Source organism: Scyliorhinus torazame, chromosome 8, assembly GCF_047496885.1.
Source record: "Scyliorhinus torazame isolate Kashiwa2021f chromosome 8, sScyTor2.1, whole genome shotgun sequence".
NCBI lineage: Eukaryota > Metazoa > Chordata > Chondrichthyes > Carcharhiniformes > Scyliorhinidae > Scyliorhinus > Scyliorhinus torazame.
In genome coordinates this window covers 271,790,834-271,814,625 of record NC_092714.1, presented here as the reverse complement: position 1 = coordinate 271,814,625, position 23,792 = coordinate 271,790,834, and the positions used below count along the sequence as shown (strand labels likewise).

The 23,792-nt window shown below is 51.6% G+C and overlaps 1 protein-coding gene across 2 annotated transcripts in view; it reads left to right on the top strand.

The window, feature by feature from the left end:
- The first annotated feature begins 262 nt into the window (after positions 1-262).
- The window catches only part of LOC140428652 (14-3-3 protein beta/alpha-1-like), a 65,996-nt gene continuing 42,466 nt past the window's right edge, over positions 263-23,792 (top strand). The window contains exon 1 of one of the 2 annotated variants that reach the window (XM_072515336.1): positions 263-408. Coding sequence is in view for 1 of the 2 variants with exons in the window: in XM_072515334.1 (XP_072371435.1) it covers positions 20,528-20,531 (4 nt within the window). In the remaining variant the exon portion in view is untranslated. Of the gene's footprint in view, positions 409-20,408; positions 20,532-23,792 lie in introns of those variants that run through there. The other variant, XM_072515334.1, reaches the window with a different exon arrangement.

The following is a 23,792-nucleotide window of genomic DNA, read 5'->3' as shown; positions in this document are numbered from 1 at the left end:
GTACTGACCCTCTGACAGTGCGGCACTCCCTCAGTACTGACTCTCTGACAGTGCGGCACTCCCTCAGTACTGACGCTGTGACAGTGCAGCACTCCCTCAGTACTGACGCTGTGACAGAGCTGCTCCATGTTCCCAGCCTCTCTCCACACTGGGACTCTGTTCATTTCTTTGTTTGTCTCTCCGGCTGATCAACTGCAGGAGGGCGCCGACTTGAGCTGCGCACGCGCCAATCGGTCCGCCTCGGCGCCTGCGCAGCGCTGGTTGCCCCGGAGACGGTGACGTCACGGCCCCTGCCACGGCGTCCGGGAGACCCCGCGCGGAGCGGTTGCCCCGGTAACCGGGAGGGTGGGGGGAGGGGTGGGACCGGAAAGGAGCGAGCGGCGGCGCTGAGACTGAGAGCGGCCCGAGGTGAGTGTGTGCGGGGCCGGGCCGGGGGGTGCGGGGCCGGGCCGGAGCGCGGCCGGCCCGGGGGGGCGGCAGCCTGCACCCGGCCGGGAAACCAACCCCACCCGAAGCACAGCCGCTCCTCCTGGGCGGGGGGGAGAGAGAGGGCAGAGTAACCGAGAGAGAGAGGGCAGAGTAACGAGGGCAGACGAGAGAGAGAGGGCAGAGTAACCGAGAGAGAGAGGGCAGAGTAACCGAGAGAGAGAGGGCAGAGTAACCGAGAGAGAGAGGGCAGGAGTAACCGAGAGAGAGAGGGCAGAGTAACCGAGAGAGAGAGGGCAGAGTAACAGAGAGAGGCAGAGTAACCGAGAGAGAGGGCAGAGTAACCGAGAGAGAGAGGGGAGGGCAGAGTAACCGAGAGAGAGAGGGCAGAGTAACCGAGAGAGAGAGGGCAGAGTAACCGAGAGAGAGAGGGCAGAGTAACCGAGAGAGAGAGGGCAGAGTAACCGAGAGAGAGAGGGCAGAGTAACCGAGAGAGAGAGGGCAGAGTAACCGAGAGAGAGAGGGCAGAGTAACCGAGAGAGAGAGGGCAGAGTAACCGAGAGAGAGAGGGCAGAGTAACCGAGAGAGAGAGGGCAGAGTAACCGAGAGAGAGAGGGCAGAGTAACCGAGAGAGAGAGGGCAGAGTAACCGAGAGAGAGAGGGCAGAGTAACCGAGAGAGAGAGGGCAGAGTAACAGAGAGAGAGAGGGCAGAGTAACCGAGAGAGAGAGGGCAGAGTAACAGAGAGAGAGAGGGCAGAGTAACAGAGAGAGAGAGGGCAGAGTAACAGAGAGAGAGAGGGCAGAGTAACAGAGAGAGAGAGGGCAGAGTAACCGAGAGAGAGAGGGCAGAGTAACAGAGAGAGAGAGGGCAGAGTAACCGAGAGAGAGAGAGGGCAGAGTAACCGAGAGAGAGCGAGGGCAGAGTAACCGAGAGAGAGAGGGCAGAGTAACAGAGAGAGAGAGGGCAGAGTAACCGAGAGAGAGGGCAGAGTAACCGAGAGAGAGAGAGGGCAGAGTAACCGAGAGAGAGAGGGCAGAGTAACAGAGAGAGAGAGAGAGAGAGGGCAGAGTAACCGAGAGAGAGAGGGCAGAGGTAACCGAGAGAGAGGGCAGAGTAACCGAGAGAGAGAGGGCAGAGTAACCGAGAGAGAGGGCAGAGTAACCGAGAGAGAGGGCAGAGTAACCGAGAGAGAGAGAGGGCAGAGTAACCGAGAGAGAGGGCAGAGTAACCGAGAGAGAGGGCAGAGTAACCGAGAGAGAGGGCAGAGTAACAGAGAGAGAGAGGGCAGAGTAAACCGAGAGAGAGAGGGCAGAGTAACCGAGAGAGAGAGGGCAGAGTAACCGAGAGAGAGGGCAGAGTAACCGAGAGAGAGAGGGCAGAGTAACAGAGAGAGAGAGAGGCAGAGTAACCGAAGAGAGAGAGGGCAGAGTAACCGAGAGAGAGGGCAGAGTAACCGAGAGAGAGGGCAGAGTAACCGAGAGAGAGAGGGGCAGAGTAACCGAGAGAGAGAGGGCAGAGTAACCGAGAGAGAGAGGGCAGAGTAACCGAGAGAGAGAGGGCAGAGTAACCGAGAGAGAGGGCAGAGTAACCGAGAGAGAGGGCAGAGTAACAGAGAGAGAGAGAGGGCAGAGTAACCGAGAGAGAGAGGGCAGAGTAACAGAGAGAGAGAGAGGGCAGAGTAACCGAGAGAGAGAGGGCAGAGTAACAGAGAGAGAGAGGGCAGAGTAACCGAGAGAGAGGGCAGAGTAACCGAGAGAGAGAGAGGGCAGAGTAACCGAGGAGAGAGAGGGCAGAGTAACCGGGAGAGAGAGGGCAGAGTAACCGAGAGAGAGAGGGCAGAGTAACCGAGAGAGAGAGGGCAGAGTAACCGAGAGAGAGAGGGCAGAGTAACCGAGAGAGAGAGGCAGAGTAACCGAGAAATAGAGGGCAGAGTAACAGAGAGAGAGAGAGGGCAGAGTAACCGAGAGAGAGAGGGCAGAGTAACAGAGAGAGAGAGAGGGCAGAGTAACCGAGAGAGAGAGGGCAGAGTAACAGAGAGAGAGAGAGGGCAGAGTAACCGAGAGAGAGAGGGCAGAGTAACCGAGAGAGAGAGGGCAGAGTAACAGAGAGAGAGAGAGGGCAGAGTAACCGAGAGAGAGAGGGCAGAGTAACAGAGAGAGAGAGAGGGCAGAGTAACCGAGAGAGAGAGGGCAGAGTAACAGAGAGAGAGAGAGGGCAGAGTAACCGAGAGAGAGAGGGCAGAGTAACCGAGAGAGAGAGGGCAGAGTAACAGAGAGAGAGAGAGGGCAGAGTAACAGAGAGAGAGAGGGCAGAGTAACCGAGAGAGAGAGGGCAGAGTAACCGAGAGAGAGAGGGCAGAGTAACCGAGAGAGAGAGGGCAGAGTAACCGAGAGAGAGAGGGCAGAGTAACCGAGAGGAGAGAGGGCAGAGTAACCGAGAGAGAGAGGGCAGAGTAACCGAGAGAGAGAGGGCAGAGTAACCGAGAGAGAGAGGGGCAGAGTAACCGAGAGAGAGAGGGCAGAGTAACCGAGAGAGAGAGGGCAGAGTAACCGAGAGAGAGAGGGCAGAGTAACCGAGAGAGAGAGGGCAGAGTAACCGAGAGAGAGAGGGCAGAGTAACCGAGAGAGAGAGGGCAGAGTAACCGAGAGAGAGAGGGCAGAGTAACCGAGAGAGAGAGGGCAGAGTAACCGAGAGAGAGAGGGCAGAGTAACCGAGAGAGAGAGGGCAGAGTAACCGAGAGAGAGAGGGCAGAGTAACCGAGAGAGAGAGGGCAGAGTAACCGAGAGAGAGAGGGCAGAGTAACCGAGAGAGAGAGGGCAGAGTAACCGAGAGAGAGAGGGCAGAGTAACCGAGAGAGAGAGGGCAGAGTAACCGAGAGAGAGAGGGCAGAGTAACCGAGAGAGAGAGGGCAGAGTAACCGAGAGAGAGAGGGCAGAGTAACCGAGAGAGAGAGGGCAGAGTAACAGGGAGAGAGAGAGGGCAGAGTAACAGAGAGAGAGAGGGCAGAGTAACAGAGAGAGAGAGGGCAGAGTAACAGAGAGAGAGAGGGCAGAGTAACAGAGAGAGAGAGGGCAGAGTAACAGAGAGAGAGAGGGCAGAGTAACCGAGAGAGAGAGGGCAGAGTAACCGAGAGAGAGAGGGCAGAGTAACCGAGAGAGAGAGGGCAGAGTAACCGAGAGAGAGAGGGCAGAGTAACCGAGAGAGAGAGGGCAGAGTAACCGAGAGAGAGAGGGCAGAGTAACCGAGAGAGAGAGGGCAGAGTAACCGAGAGAGAGAGGGCAGAGTAACCGAGAGAGAGAGGGCAGAGTAACCGAGAGAGAGAGGGCAGAGTAACCGAGAGAGAGAGGGCAGAGTAACCGAGAGAGAGAGGGCAGAGTAACCGAGAGAGAGAGGGCAGAGTAACCGAGAGAGAGAGGGCAGAGTAACCGAGAGAGAGAGGGCAGAGTAACCGAGAGAGAGAGGGCAGAGTAACCGAGAGAGAGAGGGCAGAGTAACAGGGAGAGAGAGAGGGGCAGAGTAACAGAGAGAGAGAGGGCAGAGTAACAGAGAGAGAGAGGGCAGAGTAACAGAGAGAGAGAGGGCAGAGTAACAGAGAGAGAGAGGGCAGAGTAACAGAGAGAGAGAGGGCAGAGTAACAGAGAGAGAGAGGGCAGAGTAACAGAGAGAGAGAGGGCAGAGTAACAGAGAGAGAGAAGGCAGAGTAACCGAGAGAGAGAGGGCAGAGTAACCGAGAGAGAGAGGGCAGAGTAACCGAGAGAGAGAGGGCAGAGTAACCGAGAGAGAGAGGGCAGAGTAACCGAGAGAGAGAGGGCAGAGTAACCGAGAGAGAGAGGGCAGAGTAACCGAGAGAGAGAGGGCAGAGTAACCGAGAGAGAGAGGGCAGAGTAACCGAGAGAGAGAGGGCAGAGTAACCGAGAGAGAGAGGGCAGAGTAACCGAGAGAGAGAGGGCAGAGTAACCGAGAGAGAGAGAGGGCAGAGTAACAGGGAGAGAGAGAGGGCAGAGTAACAGAGAGAGAGAGGGCAGAGTAACAGAGAGAGAGAGGGCAGAGTAACAGAGAGAGAGAGGGCAGAGTAACAGAGAGAGAGAGGGCAGAGTAACAGAGAGAGAGAGGGCAGAGTAACAGAGAGAGAGAGGGCAGAGTAACAGAGAGAGAGAGGGCAGAGTAACAGAGAGAGAGAGGGCAGAGTAACAGAGAGAGAGAGGGCAGAGTAACAGAGAGAGAGGGCAGAGTAACAGAGAGAGGGCAGAGTAACAGAGAGAGGGCAGAGTAGCAGAGAGAGGGCAGAGTAGCAGAGAGAGGGCAGAGCAGCAGAGAGAGGGCAGAGCAGCAGAGAGAGGGCAGAGCAGCAGAGAGGGGGCAGAGCTGCAGAGAGGGGGCAGAGCTGCAGAGAGGGGGCAGAGCTGCAGAGAGGGGGCACGCAGCAGAGGGGGGGGCACGCAGCAGAGGGGGGGGCACGCAGCAGAGGGGGGGGCACGCAGCAGAGGGGGGGGGCGCGCAGCAGAGGGGGGGGCGCGCAGCAGAGGGGGGGGCGCGCAGCAGAGGGGGGCAGCGCAGCAGAGGGGGGGCAGCGCAGCAGAGGGGGGGCAGCGCAGCAGAGGGGGGGCAGCGTAGCAGAGGGGGGGGCGGCAGAGTAACAGTGTGAAATGAAAATCGCTTATTGTCACAAGTAGGCTTCAATGAAGTTACTGTGAAAAGCCACTAGTCGCCACATTCCGGCGCCTGTTCGGGGAGGCTCTCCTCGGGCAGAGTAACAGAGAGGGCAGAGTAACAGAGAGGGCAGAGTAACAGAGAGGGCAGAGTAACAGAGAGGGCAGAGTAACAGAGAGGGCAGAGTAACAGAGAGGGCAGAGTAACAGAGAGGGCAGAGTAACAGAGAGGGCAGAGTAACAGAGAGGGCAGAGTAACAGAGAGGGCAGAGTAACAGAGAGGGCAGAGTAACAGAGAGGGCAGAGTAACAGAGAGGGCAGAGTAACAGAGAGGGCAGAGTAACAGAGGGGGCAGAGTAACAGAGGGGGCAGAGTAACAGAGGGGGCAGAGTAACAGAGGGGGCAGAGTAACAGAGGGGGCAGAGTAACAGAGGGGGCAGAGTAACAGAGAGGGCAGAGTAACAGAGAGAAGAGAGTAACAGGGGGGGCAGAGTAACAGGGGGGGCAGAGTAACAGGGGGGGCAGAGTAACAGGGGGGGCAGAGTAACAGGGGGGGCAGAGTAACAGGGGGGGCAGAGTAACAGGGGGGGCAGAGTAACAGGGGGGGCAGAGTAACAGGGGGGGCAGAGTAACAGGGGGGGGCAGAGTAACAGGGGGGGGCAGAGTAACAGGGGGGGGCAGAGTAACAGGGGGGGGCAGAGTATCAGGGGGGGCAGAGTATCAGGGGGGGGCAGAGTATCAGGGGGGGGCAGAGTATCAGGGGGGGGCAGAGTATCAGGGGGGGGCAGAGTAACAGGGGGGGCAGAGTAACAGGGGGGGCAGAGTAACAGGGGGGGCACAGTAACAGGGGGGGGCAGAGTAACGGGGGGGCAGAGTAACAGGGGGGGCAGAGTAACAGGGGGGGCAGAGCAGCAGAGGGGGGGCGCGCAGCAGAGGGGGGGGGCGCGCAGCAGAGGGGGGGCAGCGCAGCAGAGGGGGGCAGCGCAGCAGAGGGGGGGCAGCGTAGCAGAGGGGGGGGCGGCAGAGTAACAGTGTGAAATGAAAATCGCTTATTGTCACAAGTAGGCTTCAATGAAGTTACTGTGAAAAGCCACTAGTCGCCACATTCCGGCGCCTGTTCGGGGAGGCTCTCCTCGGGCAGAGTAACAGAGGGCAGAGTAACAGAGAGGGCAGAGTAACAGAGAGGGCAGAGTAACAGAGAGGGCAGAGTAACAGAGAGGGCAGAGTAACAGAGAGGGCAGAGTAACAGAGAGGGCAGAGTAACAGAGAGGGCAGAGTAACAGAGAGAAGAGAGTAACAGAGGGCAGAGTAACAGAGAGGGCAGAGTAACAGAGAGGGCAGAGTAACAGAGAGGGCAGAGTAACAGAGAGGGCAGAGTAACAGAGAGGGCAGAGTAACAGAGAGGGCAGAGTAACAGAGAGGGCAGAGTAACAGAGAGAAGAGAGTAACAGAAAGGGCAGAGTAACAGAGAGGGCAGAGTAACAGAGAGGGCAGAGTAACAGAGAGGGCAGAGTAACAGAGAGGGCAGAGTAACAGAGAGGGCAGAGTAACAGAGGGCAGAGTAACAGAGGGGGCAGAGTAACAGAGGGGGCAGAGTAACAGAGGGGGCAGAGTAACAGAGGGGGCAGAGTAACAGAGGGGGCAGAGTAACAGAGGGGGCAGAGTAACAGAGGGGGCAGAGTAACAGAGGGGGCAGAGTAACAGAGGGGGCAGAGTAACAGAGAGGGCAGAGTAACAGAGAGAAGAGAGTAACAGAAAGGGCAGAGTAACAGAGAGGGCAGAGTAACAGAGAGGGCAGAGTAACAGAGAGGGCAGAGTAACAGAGAGGGCAGAGTAACAGAGAGGGCAGAGTAACAGAGAGGGCAGAGTAACAGAGAGGGCAGAGTAACAGAGGGCAGAGTAACAGAGGGGGCAGAGTAACAGAGGGGGCAGAGTAACAGAGGGGGCAGAGTAACAGAGGGGGCAGAGTAACAGAGGGGGCAGAGTAACAGAGGGGGCAGAGTAACAGAGGGGGCAGAGTAACAGAGGGGGCAGAGTAACAGAGGGGGCAGAGTAACAGGGGGGGCAGAGTAACAGGGGGGGCAGAGTAACAGGGGGGGCAGAGTAACAGGGGGGGCAGAGTAACAGGGGGGGGCAGAGTAACAGGGGGGGCAGAGTAACAGGGGGGGCAGAGTAACAGGGGGGGCAGAGTAACAGGGGGGGCAGAGTAACAGAGGGGGCAGAGTAACAGAGGGGGCAGAGTAACAGAGGGGGCAGAGTAACAGAGGGGGCAGAGTAACAGAGGGGGCAGAGTAACAGAGGGGGCAGAGTAACAGAGGGGGCAGAGTAACAGAGGGGGCAGAGTAACAGAGGGGGCAGAGTAACAGAGAGGGCAGAGTAACAGAGAGGGCAGAGTAACAGAGAGGGCAGAGTAACAGAGAGGGCAGAGTAACAGTGAGAGAGAGGGCAGAGTAACAGTGAGAGAGAGGGCAGAGTAACAGTGAGAGAGAGGGCAGAGTAACAGTGAGAGAGAGGGCAGAGTAACAGTGAGAGAGAGGGCAGAGTAACAGTGAGAGAGAGGGCAGAGTAACAGAGTGAGAGAGAGGGCAGAGTAACAGAGTGAGAGAGAGGGCAGAGTAACAGAGTGAGAGAGAGGGCAGAGTAACAGTGAGAGAGAGGGCAGAGTAACAGAGAGGGCAGAGTAACAGAGTGAGAGAGAGGGCAGAGCAGCAGAGAGGGGGCGGAGCAGCAGAGAGGGGGGCGGAGCAGCAGAGGGGGGGGGCAGCGCAGCAGAGGGGGGGGGCAGCGCAGCAGAGGGGGGGGCAGCGCAGCAGAGGGGGGGGCAGCGCAGCAGAGGGGGGGGCAGCGCAGCAGAGGGGGGGGGCAGCGCAGCAGAGGGGGGGGCAGCGCAGCAGAGGGGGGGGCAGCGTAGCAGAGGGGGGGCAGCGTAGCAGGGGGGGGGCGGCAGAGTAACAGTGAAATGAAAATCGCTTATTGTCACAAGTAGGCTTCAATGAAGTTACTGTGAAAAGCCACTAGTCGCCACATTCCGGCGCCTGTTCGGGGAGGCTCTCCTCGGGCAGAGTAACAGAGAGGGCAGAGTAACAGAGAGGGCAGAGTAACAGAGAGGGCAGAGTAACAGAGGGCAGAGTAACAGCGGGCAGAGTAACAGAGAGGGCAGAGTAACAGAGGGCAGAGTAACAGAGAGGGCAGAGTAACAGAGAGGGCAGAGTAACAGAGAGGGCAGAGTAACAGAGGGGGCAGAGTAACAGAGGGGGCAGAGTAACAGAGGGGGCAGAGTAACAGAGGGGGCAGAGTAACAGAGAGGGCAGAGTAACAGAGAGGGCAGAGTAACAGAGAGGGCAGAGTAACAGAGAGGGCAGAGTAACAGAGAGGGCAGAGTAACAGAGGGAGGGCAGAGTAACAGAGAGAGAGGGCAGAGTAACAGAGAGAGAGGGCAGAGTAACAGTGAGAGAGAGGGCAGAGTAACAGTGAGAGAGAGGGCAGAGTAACAGAGTGAGAGAGAGGGCAGAGTAACAGAGTGAGAGAGAGGGCAGAGTAACAGAGTGAGAGAGAGGGCAGAGTAACAGAGTGAGAGAGAGGGCAGAGTAACAGAGTGAGAGAGAGGGCAGAGTAACAGAGTGAGAGAGAGGGCAGAGTAACAGAGTGAGAGAGAGGGCAGAGTAACAGAGTGAGAGAGAGGGCAGAGTAACAGAGTGAGAGAGAGGGCAGAGTAACAGAGTGAGAGAGAGGGCAGAGTAGCAGAGTGAGAGAGAGGGCAGAGCAGCAGAGAGGGGGCGGAGCAGCAGAGGGGGGTGCGGAGCAGCAGAGGGGGGTGCGGAGCAGCAGAGGGGGGTGCGGAGCAGCAGAGGGGGGGGCGGAGCAGCAGAGGGGGGGGCGGAGCAGCAGAGGGGGGGGCGGAGCAGCAGAGGGGGGGGCGGAGCAGCAGAGGGGGGGGCGGAGCAGCAGAGGGGGGGGGCGGAGCAGCAGAGGGGGGGGCGGAGCAGCAGAGGGGGGGGCGGAGCAGCAGAGGGGGGGGGCGGAGCAGCAGAGGGGGGGGCGGAGCAGCAGGGGGGGGGGCGGAGCAGCAGAGGGGGGGGCGGCGCAGCAGAGGGGGGGGGGGCGCAGCAGAGGGGGGGCAGCGTAGCAGAGGGGGGGGCGGCAGAGTAACAGTGTGAAATGAAAATCGCTTATTGTCACAAGTAGGCTTCAATGAAGTTACTGTGAAAAGCCCCTAGTCGCCACATTCCGGCGCCTGTTCGGGGAGGCTCTCCTCGGGGAGAGGGCGAGCGGAGTAATAGAGAGCGAGGGCTAGCTGAGTAACGCAGAGAGCGGAGGAACAGAGAGAGCGAGAGAAGGGGTAACGCAGAGAGCGGAGTAACACCGAGAGCGAAGTAACAGAGCCTAATGCATGCCCATGCATGAGTTACTAGATCTGTTTCAAGTCAATCCCATTTAATACTGTGGTGGTCCATACAACACGATGGAGGGTATTCCCAAGAACTGTGTAATGGTAATCCTACCGATATTGTCGTAGACTTGCATCTGCGGCAGGCAAGTTGGTGAGGATGAGGTCAAGTATGGTTTTCCATTTTGTTGGTTCTCTCACCAGCTGTCACTGAGCCAGTCTAGCAGCTATGTTCATTAGGACTCGGGCAGCTCAGCCTTTACTGCTGCAAGACCGTTCCGGTTTTAGTGTATGTACTGACCACTCTAAGTGATGTAATGTGAGGTCCCCCAGCCAGAGTATATTCTGCTACTTTGCCACCCTCTCTTCCAAGTGGTGTGGTATGTGGTAATCAGTGGACCTTTCCTTGCCCGTGTTTGACCATGTGTGATGTGACTTCAATGTTGAAGACTCCCAGGACAACTCTCTCCTGACGGTATACCACTGTGCCGTCACCTCTTTGTCTGTCTTGCGGGATGTGGATGGTGGTGTCTGGGACATCATCTATAATGTATGATTCTGTGAGGATGACTGTGTCAGGCTGTTGCTTGACTACTCTGAAACAACTCTCCCAATTCTGACACAAGCCCCCACCCAGCCGTCAGTAAGGAAGACTTTGCAGGGTCGACAGGGCTGAGTTTGCCATTGTCGTTTCCGGTGCCTTGGTCGATGCTGGATGGTCTTGTCTGGTGTCATTCCTTTCAGACTTTTTAGACCATGAGTCATTGCCTGGTGACTCCAGATCCACACCTGATTTCCTCCCTTAAAGGACATTGGTGAACCAGATGGGTCATTTTCAATTCCAGATTTTTTTCATTGAATTCAAATTCCACTATCTGCTGAGATGGGATTCAAACCAGGTCCCCAGAGCATTCTCCTGGGTCCCTGGATTACGGCCCCGTGACAATACCAATAGACCATCATCTCCTCTCCAGTGGGAGATGAGAGTAACTCGGGCAGATCTGAGTAACAGTGGCACATCAGAGTAACAGTGGGAAATCAAGAGTAACGATAAATTCTAGTCACGGGGGTAATCGGGGCAGTAGATGTGTCAGAGTGATTGTGGTATATCAGAGATCCGGGTTACAGAGTAAGAATAGAGTAACAAAGAGGAATCCAAGTCATGGAGGAGTGTGGGAGGAACGGGGCGGGGGTGTGGGAGGAACGGGACGGGGGTGTGGGAGGAACGGGGCGGGGGTGTGGGAGGAACGGGGCGGGGGTGTGGGAGGAACGAGGCGGGGGTGTGGGAGGAACAAGGGGAGTGTGGGAGGGGCGGGGCTGTGAGAGGAACGGGGCGGGGGTGTGGGAGGGGTGGGGTGGGGGGTGGGAGGACTCAGGGCGAGGGGGGGGGGGGCATGGGAGGACCAGGTGGGGGAGGACCGGAGGCGTGTGGGGGAGGGCCGGAAGGGGGTGAGGAGCTGTGAGTGAGCAAGATCAGAGTAACGGGCATCCTAGTTACTGAGGGAAATGGGAGTAACAGATTGGAAGAACAGATTACCCTAGCAGAGTGACCAGAGTAACACAAAGATCGGAGTAATGGCTCTTAGAGTAGTGGAGAGATCAGAGCGACAAAGGGCACATTGGGATAATAGTTGGAGATAGGGGATAATATAATTCAGACTAATAGAGGGAGATTGCAGTAACAGATGAGAGTAACAGAGCGATAAGCCTAACAGCGTTTGGTGCTATAGACAACTAACTGGAGTTGTGGAGCGGTAAGTGGGTCATGCCAGAGAAACAGGGCAGTCACTGGGTTAACTGGAGGAGACAGGAGTAATGCATCAGTAACTGACAGAATCTGCAGTCATTAGTAAATGCTGGAATATGTATTAAAAGAAGTAAAAATTGCATTGAGCATGATGTCTCAAAGTGCTGGGGTGTATGAAAAGATTTGATAATTTGGCAGTAATACAGAGAGAGACTAGAGCAATAATGGAGTAACACTAAGAGAGTGGAGTAACAGTCCAGGAAGATTAGAATAATAGTGCCGCTGCACAGCGGGCTGTGGAGTAATGCAGCTTGGGGATGGTTTGATTTATTGTCACGTGTACTATGTACAGTCCAGACAGATCGTTCCATGCATGAAAAAACATAGGACATACATAAATACATAAATGAGTGACGCATTGCATTCATGTAGGAGTAATCATGCAGGAACAACAGGGAGACAACAGAATTACAATAAAATCTCAGAGAAAATAATCCTATAAGAACATTGGAAAGAGTGACAATGGGGCAGGAATGCATTAAACATAATTGTCTCGGGAGACTACAAGTAAGGGCAGCAATGAGGAGAGTTCAGTTGTGGCACAGAAGTCGAGATTGAGACCAAGGTAATACCACAGTTTTGTTTTATTCATTTACTGGTATGGGCATCACTCAATGCCAGCATTTAATACCAATCCCTAATTACGCTTGTGAAAGGGGTGTTGAGCTGTCGCCTTGAACCGTTGCAGTCAGTGTGGGGGAGGGAAAAGTGTCGGATATCTATCAGGAGTTGTTGGAGGCGGAGGAGACCCCAGTGGAGGAACTGAAGGGCAAGTGGGAGGAGGAGTTAGGTGGGTAGTTAGAGGCGGGTCTGTGGGCGGACGCCCTAAGCAGGGTTAATTCCTCCTCATGTGCGAGGCTCAGTCTAATACAGTTTAATGTGGTACACCGGGCACACATGACGGCGGCGAGGATGAGCAAGTTTTTCAGAGTAGAAGATAGATGTGCGATGTGTGCGGGAAGCCCAGCAAAACATGTCCACATGTTTTGGGGTTGCCCGGAGCTTGGAGGATTCTGGCAGGGGTTTGCCAAGGCAATGTCCAAGGTGCTAGGTACGCGGGTGGTGCCGAGTCCAGAGATAGCGATCTTTGGAGTATCAGAAGACCTGGGAGTTGAGGGAGTGAAAGGGGCCGACGTTTTGGCCTTTGCCTCCCTGGTAGCCCGGAGACGGATCCTTTTAATGTGGAGGGACTCGAAGCCCCCGAGTGTGGGAACTTGGGTCAGTGACATGGCTGGGTTTCTCAAGCTGGAGAAAATAAAGTTTGCCTTGAGGGGGTCAATGCTGGGGTTCTCTCGGCGGTGGCAGCCGTTCGTCGGCTTTCTCGGGGAAAATTTATATGTCAGCAGAAGCAGCAATCTGGAGGGGGGGGCAGGTTCGTGCAATATGGTTAAGGGATGTACAGAATGGGTTAGGTGGGAACTGTCTAGTTTACCATGTTGATGTTTATGTTATTATTATTTTGTTTGTTATTGTTATAAAAATTTTGCAAATGCTTCAATAAAAATATTTATTTAAAAAAATAGATAAATAGGAAGATTGGTGATTTTGACCCAGTGATGGTGAAGGAATGGTGATATCGTTTCAGGTCAGGATAGTGTGTGGATTGGAGGGGAACCTGTGTGAGATGGTGTTTCCATGTACCTACTGCCCTTGTCCTTCCAAGTGGTGAAGACTGCGAGTTTAAAAGGTGCTATCAAAGAAGCCTCAGCAAGTTGCTGCAGTGCATCTTGAATATGGTACACACGGCTGCCACTGTGCACTGGTGGTGGAGGGAGGCACTGATCAAGCGAGGCTGCTTTGTCCTGGACGGGGTCCAGCTTCATGTGTATTGTTGGAGCTGCACTCATCCAGGCATGTGGAGAGTATTCCATCACACTCCTGACTTGTGCCTTGTGGATGGCCTTTGCAGAGTCAGGAGGCGAGTTACTCAGCACACACTATTCAGACTGATGGTGGATGGTCAAGTTATGCATTTGGGAATTGTGCATTTGCAAAGGGAAACTGGAATAACAGCATGGAATATCAAAGGAGACAGGCAAAATAAGGAAGTAACATAGGAAATTGGTGATGGTGCAGCAAAGGAGTGAGACTGGAGCCGCCTGAGATTTGGAAAACAGTACTGAGACTGGAGTATATGGGGTGATTTAATTAATAGCGCAGTCTGAGAGAGAATGGATTAGGATTGTAGTGCCAAGTTGATGCGACAATACAGTGAGGAAGAAACATGGAAGGAACCAACTTGCATTTATATAGCAACCGCCGGGTGTCTCAATGCTTTACAGCAGTGGCGTATTTTTGAAGTGTAGTCATTGCTCTAATGTAGAAAGTACAAAGCCAGCACAGCCATCTCCCACAAACTGCAATGTACAGATTTTTTTGTTTTAAAAATTTTTTTGCGACATTGATTGAGGTATAATTATTGCCCACGACACTGAGGAGTCCTCTCCTCTTCCTCAAATAGTACCATGCAATCACTTACATGGCCTTGAATTGTGTGCTCAAATTCTGGAGTGGGACTTGAACCCACAAACTTGTCGCTCAGCGTGCTGCCAATGGACCCACAGCTAACACTTGGGAAGGAGTATTAGTCGTGGGGATTAAGAAAAGAGGGGCTATTTGAGGTGAGGCCAGAATAATAGTCTAGTAAAGTGGGGTAAGACTGGTGTATTGCAATGACACAGGATACTGGTGTAATAGCACAGTAGAATGAGGATGAACTAATGACTTGCATCTGTATAACCTCTTTCACGACGGTCACACGTTTCAAAGTGTTTTCCGTACAGAAACGGGCAGGTAAATCATGTCTATTCCAAGTTGTTTCATTCAAATTATTAGTTAGGACATTTTTTTTGCACTACGTTCCCACTTTCATGTTTTAATTTGATTAATTTAAATTATTGCGCACTTTCCTTTTTTCTGTGGTGTTGTGGCTGTCACAGAAACATGGTTAAAGGAAGGACAGGATTGGCAACTGAATGTTGGAGGATATAGATGCTTCAGGAGAGATGGTGGGGGAGTAGCATTACTGGTTAAGGAGAATATTATAACTGTACTGCGGGAGGACACCTCATAGGGTTCATACAATGAGGCAATCTGGGTAGAGCTCAGGAACAGGAAGGGGACAGTCACAATGTTGAGGGTTTATTACAGGCCCCCCCAACTGCCGACGACAGATGGAGGAGCAGAGAGGTAGAACGATTTTGGATAGGTGCAAAAGTAATAGGGATGTTGTGATCGGGGATTTTAACTTCCACTATATTGACTGGGTCTCACTTAGTGCTAGGGGTTTGGATGGGGCAGAGTTTGTAATGTGCATCCAGGAAGGCTTCTTGATGCAATATGTAGATAGTCCAACGAGGGAAGGGGCAGTACTGGACCTGGTATTGGGAAATGAACCTGGACAGGTGGCTGAGGTTTCAGTAGGGGAACAGTTTGGGAGTAGTGACCACAATTCTGTAGTTTTAGGGTACTTTTGGATAAGGATGAGAGTAACCCTCGCGTTAAGGTGCTAAACTGGGGAAAGGCAAATTGCGATAACATTAGACAGGAATTGAAGAATTTGGATTGGGTGCGGCTGTTGGAGGGTAAATCAACATCAGACATGTGGGAGTCTTTCAAGCGACAGTTGATTGGGATTCAGGAAAGTCACGTTCCTGAGAGAATGATGGGTAAGTATGGGAAGTTTATGGAGCTTTGGATAACGAGGGATTTGGTGAACCTCATCAAAAAGAAAAAGTGGGCTTTTGTACGGTCTAGAAGGGTGGGGACAGTCAAAACCCTTGAGGAGTATAAAGAAAGTAGGAAGGTACTTAAGCGGGAAATTAGGAGGGGTCATGAAAAGTCCTTGGCAAGTAAGAATAAGGTGAATCCCAAAGCTTTTCATTCATATGTTAAAAGCAAGAGGGTGGCCAGGGAAAGGATTGGACCACTTAAGGACAGTGGGGGGTATCTATGTGTTGAGCCAGAGGGAATGGGTGAGGTACTAAATGATTACTTTGCATCAGTGTTCACCAAAGAAAAGGACTCTGTGGAAGATGATTCTTGGGTAGGGTGTGTGGATAGTTTGGGTCATGTTGACATCAATAATAATATAATAATAATCGCTTATTGTCACAAGTAGGAGGTATTGTCAAAAGGAGGAGGTATTGAGTGTTTCAAAAGACATTAAGGTAGATATGTCTCCTGGGCACAATGGGATTTACCCCAGAATACTGAGGGAATCAAGGGAGGAAATTGCTGGGGTCTTGACTGACATCTTTGTATCCTCATTGGCTACATGTGAGGTCTCAGAGCACTGGAGAATAGCTAATGTGGTACCGCTGTTTCAGAAAGATAGCAGGAATAATCCAAGAAACTATAGGGCCACTATGGCTCTGAGGAAGAGCAGACTCGAGATGTTGCTGAAAACAGCGGGACTGGTGGTCTGAAGTGCATATGTTTTAATGCAAGAAGCATAACGGGTAAGGCAGATGAACTTAGAACTTGGATTAGTATTTGGAATTATGATGTTGTTGCCATTTCAGAGACCTGGTTGAGGGAAGGGCAGGAGTGGCAGCTAAACATTCCAGGATTTAGATGTTTCAGGCGGGATAGAGGGGAATGTAAAAGGGGTGGAGGAGTTGCGCTACTGGTTAGGGAGAATATCAGCGCTGTACTGCGGGAGGACACCAGAGGGCAGCGAGGCTATATGGGGAGAGATCAGGAATAAGAAGGGTGCAGTCACAATGTTGGGGGTTTACTACAGGCCTCCCAACAGCCAGCGGGAGATGGAGGAGCAGATAGGTAGACAGATTTTGGAAAAGAGTAAAAGCAACAGGGTTGTTGTGATGAGAGACTTTAACTTCCCCAATATTGACTGGGACTCACTTAGTGCTAGGGGCTTGGACGGGAGAGTTTGTAAGGAGCATCCAGGAGGGCTTCTAAAAACAATATGTAGATAGTCCAACTAGGGAAGGGGCTGTACTGGACCTGGTATTGGGGAATGAGCCCGGCCAGGTGGTAGACGTTTCAGTAGGGGAGCATTTCGGTAACAGTGACCACAATTCAGTCAGTTTTAAAGTGCTGGTGGACAAGGATAAGAGTGGTCCTAGGGTGAATGTGCTAAATTGGGGGAAGGCTAATTATAACAATATTAGGTGGGAACTGAAGAGCCTAGATTGGGGGTGGATGTTTGAGGGTAAATCAACATCTGATATGTGGGAGGCTTTCAAATGCCAGTTGAAAGGAATTCAGGACCGGCATGTTCCTGAGGAAGAAGGATAAATATGTCAAATTTCGGGATCCTTGGATAACGAGAGATATTTTATGCCTCGTCAAAAAGAAAAAGGAGGCATTTGTCAGGGCTAGAAGGCTGGGAACAGACGAAGCATGTGTGGAATCTAAGGAAAGTAGGAAGGAACTTAAGCAAGGAGTCAGGAGGGCTAAAAGGGGTCACGAAAAGTCATTGGCAAATAGGGTTAAGGAAAATCCCAAGACACGTCCATAAAAAGCAAGAGGGTAGCCAGGGAAAGGGTTGGCCCACTGAAGGACAGGGGAGGAAATCTATGTGTGGAGCCAGAGGAAATGGGTGATGTACTAAATTAATACTTTGCATCAGTATTCACCAAAGAGAAGGAATTGGTGGATGTTCAGTCTGAAGAAGGGTGTGTAGATAGCCTGGGTCACATTGAGATCCAAAAGACGAGGTGTTGGGTGTCTGGAAAAATATTACGGTGGATAAGTCCCCAGGGCCTGAGGGGATATACCACAGAATACTGAAGGAGGCAAGAGAGGAAGTTGCGGAGGCCTTGACAGACCTCTTTGGCTCCTCACTGTCTTCAGGTGATGTCCCGGAGGACTGGAGAGTAGCCAATGTTGTTCCTTTGTTTAAGAAGGGTAGCAAGGATAATCCAGGGAACTGCAGGCCGGTGAGCCTTACTTCAGTGGTAGGGAAATTACTGGAGAGAATTCTTCTAGACAGGATCTACTCCCATTTGGAAGCAAATGGACGTATTAGCGAGAGGCAGCATGGTTTTGTGAAGGGGAAGTCGTGTCTCACTAACTTGATAAGAGTTTTTCGAGGAGGTCACAAAGATGATTGATGCAGGTAGGGCAGTGGATGTTGTCTATGTGGACTTCAGTAAGGCCTTTGACAAGGTGCCTCATGGCAGACTGGTCCAAAAGGTGAAGTCACGGGATCAGAGGTGAGCTGGCAAGATGGATACAGAACTGGCTAGGTCATAGAAGGCAGATACTAGCAATGGAAGGATGCTTTTCTGATTGGTGGGCTGTGACTTGTGGTGTTCCGCAGGGATCAGTGCTGGGACCCTTGTTGTTCGTAGTATATATAAATGATTTGGAGGAAAATGTAACTGGCCTGATTAGTAAGTTTGCGGACAACACAAGGTTGGTGGAATTGTGGATAGCGATGAGGACTGTCAGAGGATACAGCAGGATTTAGATTGTTTGGAGACTTGTGCGGAGTGATGGCAGATGGAGTTTAATCTGGACAAATGTGAGGTAATGCATTTTGGAAGGTCTAATACAGGTAGGGAATATACAGTGAATGGTAGAACCCTCAAGAGTATTGACAGTGAGAGCGATCTTGGTGTACAGATCCACAGGTCACTGAAAGGGACAACACAGGTGGAGAAAGTTAGTCAAGAAGGCATACGGCATGCTTGCCTTCATTGGCCGGGGCATTGAGTACAAATATTGGCAGGTCATGTTGCAGCTGTATAGAACGTTAGTTAGGCCACACTTTGGGTATAGTGTTTAATTCTGGTCGCCACACTACCAGAAGGTAGTTTGTTCTCACTGGAACGAAGGAGGTTGAGGGGCGACCTGATAGAGGTCTACAAGATTATGAGAGGCATAGACAGAGTGGATAGTCAGAGACTTTTTCCCAGGATAAAGGGGTCAATTGCTAGGGGGCATAGGATCAAGGTGCGAGGGGCAAAGTTTAGAGGAGATGTACGAGGTAAGTTTGTTACACAGAGGGTAGTGGGTGCCTGGAACTCGCTGCCGGAGGAGATGGTGGAAGCAGGGACGACTGTGACGTTTAAGGGGCATCTTGACAAGTACATGAATAGGATGGGAATAGAGGGATACTACCCCGGCAGTGCAGAAGATTTTAGTTTAGACCGGCAGCATGGTCGGTGCAGGCTTGGAGGGCCGAAGGGCCTATTCCTGTTCCGGTGCTGTACTTTTCTTTGTTCTTTGTTCTATAGGCTGGTGATCCTCGTGTCCATAGGAGGTAAATTATTGGAGAGAATTCTCAGGGACAGGATATATACTGATTTGGAAACAAATGGACTCATTAGCGATAGACAGCAATGTTTTTGTTAAGGGGAGGTCGTGCCTCACTAACTTGATCGAGTTTTTTGAGGAGGTGAATAAGATGATTGATATGGGGAGGGCGGTGGATGCTGTTTACATGGACTTCAGTAAAGCCTTTGACAAGGTGCCTCATGGCAGACTGGTACAAAAGGTGAAGTTACGGGATCAGAGGTGAGGTGGCAAGATGGATACAGAACTGGCTCGGTCGCAGAGGGTAGCAGTAGAAGGGTGTTTTTCTGAATGGAAGGTTGTGACTAGTGGTGTTCCACAGGGATAGGTGCTGGGCCTCTGTTGTTTGTAGTATACGTAAACGATTTGGAGGAAAATGTAGCTGGTCTGATTAGTAAGTTCGCGGATGACACCAAGGTTGGTGAAGTGGCAGATAGTGTTGAGGATTGTCAGAGGATACAGCAGGGCATAGATAGGTTGGAGACTTGGGCAGAGAAATGGCAAATGGAGTTTAATCTTGACAAATGTGAGGTAATGCATTTTAGTAGGTCTAACAAAGAGGGAAAATATACAGTAAATGGCAAAACTCTTAGGAATGTAGAAAGGTAGAGAGATCTGGACGTACAGGAACACAGATCTTTGTAAGTGGCAACACAAGTGGACAAGGTAGTCAAGAAAGCATACGGAATGCTTGCCTTCATTGGATGGGGCATCGAGTATAAAAACTGGCATGTCATGCTACAGATGTATAAAACCTTGGTAATGCTGTACTTGGAATATTGCGCACAATTCTGGTCGCCACACTACCAGAGGATGTGGAGGCTTTGGAGAGGGTGCAGAGGGGGTTACCTGGATGCTGCCTGGTCTGGAGGGTGTTAGCTATGCGGAGAGGCTGAATAGACTCGACTCTTTTCAATAGAACAACGAGATTGAGCGGTGACCTGATAGAGGTCTACAAGGTATCGAGCTTCCTCTTATATGCATCGATGTCTCAACCGCTCCATGTGACTGCGAGCTCCACATTTTTGCCACTCGTGTAAAGAGGTTCATCTTAAATTCTCTGGTTTATCTGTTAATTACTATTTTACATTTGTTCTCCATTGTCAACTCACCCACAAGTGAAAACAGTTTAATCACATCCACCCCATCAAACCCATTCATAATTCTCCTCTCAAGTTCTTGATCAGGTGTTTCTGTTAGGCGTATCCCCTCAATTCTGTGACGATTCGTGTAACTCTTTGCACTTCCTCCAGTGCTTTAGGATCGAGCGACTAGTGCAACAGTGTAAACCCGCCTCGAACCACCTAAAGAGTTATTCAGGCAGATTGCCCAAAACGTTTTGTCAAAGAGGTGGGTGTTAAGGAGCATCTTAAAGGAGGAAAGTGAGTCACGAAGGCAGAGGTTTAGGGAGGGAATACCGGAGCTTAGGACCCAGACAGTGGAAGGCGCTGCCTCTGGTGGTGGAATGGTTAACATTTGGGATGTTCAACAGGCTAGACAGAGGAGCACTGATATCTCCCCGCTGTGGGGCGGGGAGAGTTTACAGAGATAGGGAGGGGCAAAGCAATGGGGGGATTTAAAAACAGCAATGAGACTTCTAAAATTCAGGCATTGTGTAACCAGGAACAGTCTGTTTGTTTAGTTGATGTAGGTGGGCATGCGTCCAGCTCCCCTGATTGCACTAGTCCGAGCAGAGGCCTTACACTTGAATCTAGAACATTTTTAATTGCCCAAAGAAGAAAGGCTTTGGGTGCTTTTAGTTCTGGGCTGCTCGTTTTGCAATTCTAAACCGAACAGATATAAGAGCTTGTTTGGTCCTGGTGGGAGGAGTACTGGTTAAACCAGTTTAACCAAACAAGTTGCATCATGAGCCAAGTGCTTTTGGGTTTCTGCTAGTGGGAGTAGCAGCTCCAGTTTCAATTCGCCCAATGAACAGATTGCTGGTCGAGAGAGCTGAGGCTTTACCTGCATAGACGTCGTCGTAAGTTAAATGGGTAGGTGGGAGCTTCGTTGGTGAGTCTAAGTGGCTTGGTAATGCGGCATTAGTGACCTTCATGTGATATTTGGAGGTAGAGCGTTGGATCTTTAACTTCTGAAAGCTCTTAAACATCAGAAAGTTTATGTTCTTATTCCCCTTTCTAAGTTTCTAGTATGTGTAGAGAATATAACTGTAAACAATTACTGAGTGGCGTTACGATCTGGTAAATCGGTTGAATTTGAATTGAGTGGTGCTGTTAACTATTTGGGGTTTTGTAATCAGACTTTAGCTTTTGAATTTTTCACTGTCTTCTATTGAGCAACTTCCTCCTTAGTATCTCAGGTGCTAGCTATTCATAAACTTGAGCTCATCCAAAATTCTGCAATTCATATTCTAATTTTCTGCCAGCCCGTCTCACCAATTACCTTTATGCTTACTGAAGAACATTGGCTGCATCTCAATTTTAAAATTCTTGTTCATGTTTTCACATCCGTCCACGGCCTTGGCCCCACCCTGCATCCCTGTAACCACCTCCAACTTTGCAACCCTCCGGAACTCTGTTCCTCCAGTTCTGGTTTCTGGTGCATACCTGATTTTCCCACCACTTTATCATTTGTGAAAATGCCTTCAGCTACCTTGCTGCTAAACTCTGGAATTTCCTCCCAAAACCCCCCCTCCTGTATTTCTGCAGCCACCTGTCCCCTAAATTGATCCATAGGATTTTGGGCACCCCTACAGTGCAGAAGGAGGCCATTTTGGCCCTTTGGGTCTGCACCGACCCTTCAAAAGAGCACTCCACCCAGGACCACTCCCCCGCTCTACCCCTGTAACCCCACCTAACCTGCGCTTCTTTGGACTGATGGTTTATGCCATGTGTATAACTCTTAGTGTTGAGCACAACTGGAGTGTCCTCTCCAAGACACAAGCTTGGGCAAAATCTAGAGACCTTGGGCTTCCCAAACCTCCCTCTTGACCTGCCCAGCGGAGTCAAAAGGGATGCAGAGCGCTCTGGCCGGATTGGCTTTGTTGCAGGAATTGACATATTTAGATATAACAAAGAACAAAGAAATGTACAGCACAGGAACAGGCCCTTTGGCCCTCCAAGCCCGTGCCGACCATGCTGCCCGACTAAACTACAACCTTCTACACTTCCTGGGTCCGTATCCCTCTATTCCCATCCTATTCATGTATTTGTCAAGATACCCCTTAAATGTCACTATCGTCCCTGCTTCCACCGCCTCCCCCAGTACCGAGTTCCAGGCACCCACTACCCTCTGTGTATAAAAAAAAAAACTTACCTCGTACATCTACTCTAAACCTTGCCCCTCTCACCTTAAACCTATGCCCCCCTAGTAATTGACCCCTCTACCCCGGGGAAAAGCCTCTGACTATCCACTCTGTCTATGCCCCTCATAATTTTGTAGACCTCTATCAGGTCGCCCCTCAACCTCCTTCGTTCCAGTGAGAACAAACCGAGTTTATTCAACCGCTCCTCATAGCTAATGCCCTCCATACCAGGCAACATTCTGGTAAATCTCTTCTGCACCCTCTCTAAAGCCTCCACATCCTTCTGGTAGTGTGGCGACCAGAATTGAACACTATACTCCAAACTAAGGCTCTATACAGCTGCAACATGACTTGCCAATTTTTATACTCAGTGCCCCGGCCAATGAAGGCAAGCATGCCGTATGCCTTCTTGACTACCTTCTCCACCTGTGTTGCCCCTTTCAGTGACCTGTGGACCTGTACTCCTAGATCTCTCTGACTTTCAATACTCTTGAGGGTTCTACCATTCACTGTATATTCCCTACCTGCATTAGACCTTCCAAAATGCATTACCTCACATTTGTCCGGATTAAACTCCATCTGCCATCTCTCCGCCCAAGTCTCCAAACAATCTAAATCCTGCTGTAACCTCTGACAGTCCTCTTCGCTATCCGCAATTCCACCAACCTTTGTGTCGTCTGCAAACTTACTAATCAGACCAGTTACATTTTCCTCCAAATCATTTATATATACTACAAACAGCAAAGGTCCCAGCACTGATCCCTGTGGAACACCACTGGTCACAGCCCTCCAATTAGAAAAGCATCCTTCCATTGCTACTCTCTGCCTTCTATGACCTAGCCAGTTCTGTATCCACCTTGCCAGCTCACCCCTGATCCCGTGTGACTTCACCTTTTGTACTAGTCTACCATGAGGGACCTTGTCAAAGGCCTTACTGAAGTCCATATAGACAACAGCCACTGCCCTACCTGCATCAATCATCTTTGTGACCTCCTCGAAAAACTCTTATCAAGTTAGTGAGACACGACTTCCCCTTCACAAAACCATGCTGCCTCTCACTAATACGTCCATTTGCTTCCAAATGGGAGTAGATCCTGTCTCTTTATCATAGAACTTACAGTGCAGAAGGAGGCCATTCGGCCCATCGAGTCTGCACCGGCTCTTGGAGAGAGCACCCAACCCAAGGTCAACACCGCCACCCTATCCCCATAACCCAGTAACCCCACCCAACACTAAGGGCAGTTTTGGACACTATGGGCAATTTATCATGGCCAATCCACCTAACCTGCACATCTTTGGGCTGTGGGAGGAAACCGGAGCACCCGGAGGAAACCCACGCACACACGGAGAGGATGCGCAGACTCCGCACAGACAGTGACCCAAGCCGGAATCGAACCTGGGACCCTGGAGCTGTGAAGCAATTGTGCTATCCACAATGCTACCGTGCTGCCCTGCTCTCGAAGAATTCTCTCCAGTAATTTCCCTACCACTGAAGTAAGGCTCACTGGCCTGTAGTTCCCTGGATTATCCTTGCTACCCTTCTTAAACAGAGGAACAACATTGGCTATTCTCCAGTCCTCCGGGACATCACCTGAAGACAGTGAGGATCCAAAGATTTCTGTCAAGGCCTCAGCAATTTCCTCTCCAGCCTCCTTCAGTATTCTGGGGTAGATCCCATCAGGCCCTGGGGACTTATCTACCTTAATATTTTTTAAGACACCCAACACCTCGTCTTTTTGGATCTCAATGTGACCCAGGCTATCTACACACCCTTCTCCAGACTCAACATCTACCAATTCCTTCTCTTTGGTGGCCATGATGTGGAGATGCCGGCGTTGGACTGGGGTGAGCACAGTACGAAGTCTTACGACACCAGGTTAAAGTCCAACAGGTTTGTTTCGATGTCACTAGCTTTCGGAGCGCTGCTCCTTCCTCAGGTGAATGAAGAGGTCTGTTCCAGAAACACATATATAGACAAATTCAAAGATGC